Source organism: Apaloderma vittatum, unplaced genomic scaffold (assembly GCF_000703405.1).
Source record: "Apaloderma vittatum isolate BGI_N311 unplaced genomic scaffold, ASM70340v1 scaffold10828, whole genome shotgun sequence".
In the NCBI taxonomy this organism is placed as follows: Eukaryota; Metazoa; Chordata; class Aves; order Trogoniformes; family Trogonidae; genus Apaloderma; species Apaloderma vittatum.
In genome coordinates this window covers 29950-31263 of record NW_009730257.1, presented here as the reverse complement: position 1 = coordinate 31263, position 1314 = coordinate 29950, and the positions used below count along the sequence as shown (strand labels likewise).

General features: G+C 40.0%; 1 protein-coding gene across 2 annotated transcripts in view; it reads right to left on the bottom strand.

Annotated features, from left to right (window-relative positions):
* Positions 1 to 235: 235 nt before the first annotated feature.
* The window catches only part of KATNAL2 (katanin p60 subunit A-like 2), a 24057-nt gene continuing 22978 nt past the window's right edge, over positions 236 to 1314 (bottom strand). For both annotated transcript variants that reach the window (XM_009874736.1, XM_009874737.1), the window contains 2 exons: positions 691 to 793; positions 236 to 375 (listed from right to left, as the gene is read on the bottom strand). In XM_009874736.1, coding sequence (XP_009873038.1) covers positions 236 to 375; positions 691 to 793 — 243 coding nt within the window. The remainder of the gene's footprint in view (positions 376 to 690; positions 794 to 1314) is intronic.

The window sequence follows — 1314 nt, the reverse complement described above, 5'->3', positions numbered from 1 at the left end:
ACCACCATTGTATTATTTCCATTGAGAACATTTTTCAAATGGTCATTGAAAATAGGTAATAAATGACTAAATGTCCCCTCCCCATTAAATTCTGGAAGTGAAGATTTCCCAGTGCCATTCTCTTCACTAGAAACAACAGCGCTTCCTTCCCCATCATCCATCCTTTGGAGGCAAGGCGATGCCACTTTGGATAGCAGAAGTCTTGGAATTTTTCAGTCTTTTGAGGTTTGTCCTTTCAAACGGACTCAAATTCTCTCTGCCAAGCTGTGTACTTGTGGCTCAGGTTCTTTGCTGATGGCTTGGTGTGGGCGATCACATCCAGGAAATCCGCTGTTGTGATCGTGTCCAATCGGATCATGGGTAAGTTACTGCTACCTACAGAGAAGAGAGTTGATTAAATACTGTTATTATTACCACACTTTTTACCAAACCAACACATGGTATACAAAACCAAATCAATAAACCTAGTGAGATAAAGAAAAAAAATCATATTTCTACAGAGAGCAGAGATACTGAAGCTTTAAAAAAAGGTGATTTTCAGAAATGTTAGGTAAATGTTTTGGAAATACACAGTTTAAACCTTTTCCAAGCAGGTAACAGAGCTCCACCTGCTGGGCCTAACGTGATAATTTCCAGTGTTAACAGCAATAGATCAGCATTTCCCAGAGGCGATTCTCAGAGCTGTGGTACCTGGCTGATGATTTTCAAGAGCATCGAAGATTTTCCTCACTGGCCTCATGGCTGCTTCCTTGCACACGAGTTTTATGTCTGAGCCTGAGTACCCGTCTGTTTCCTGTGATGGGATCAGAATGATACAGGATGGCTTACAGGCCCACAAATCAGACAAGAATGGCATTTACAGGCATATATATTTATATAAAATACTTGTAAAATCTGTCCCTGTGCATATACATGCATTTATATATTTTTACAAGCATGCTCCCCTCAACATTAAGTTGCTTGTTCGTGATTTGAATGCCCACCGTACATTGTAGGTGCAAAGAAAATACCGAGCATTTTCTTTCTAAAGGGCAATTTTCTGTAGTTCAAATCAAATACATCTTTCTGTATCTGTTCCCAGCTTCCCTGTAAATAAAATAACTATATTTCCTTTCTAACATTTATGAAACAAAACCTGAGCTGTACCATCTCTCTGAACAGACATAAAAAGGGCCAGCTGGGTAAGCCGTAAGGTATTTTCAGAGAATTTAGGATGTGACAAAGGGCTGAATGGAGAAAGCCTGATACCTAGTGAATCTTCACTGCCTAAACAATCTTTTCTCCGTCAGCAGTGGAGCTGTGACAAACCTTCCC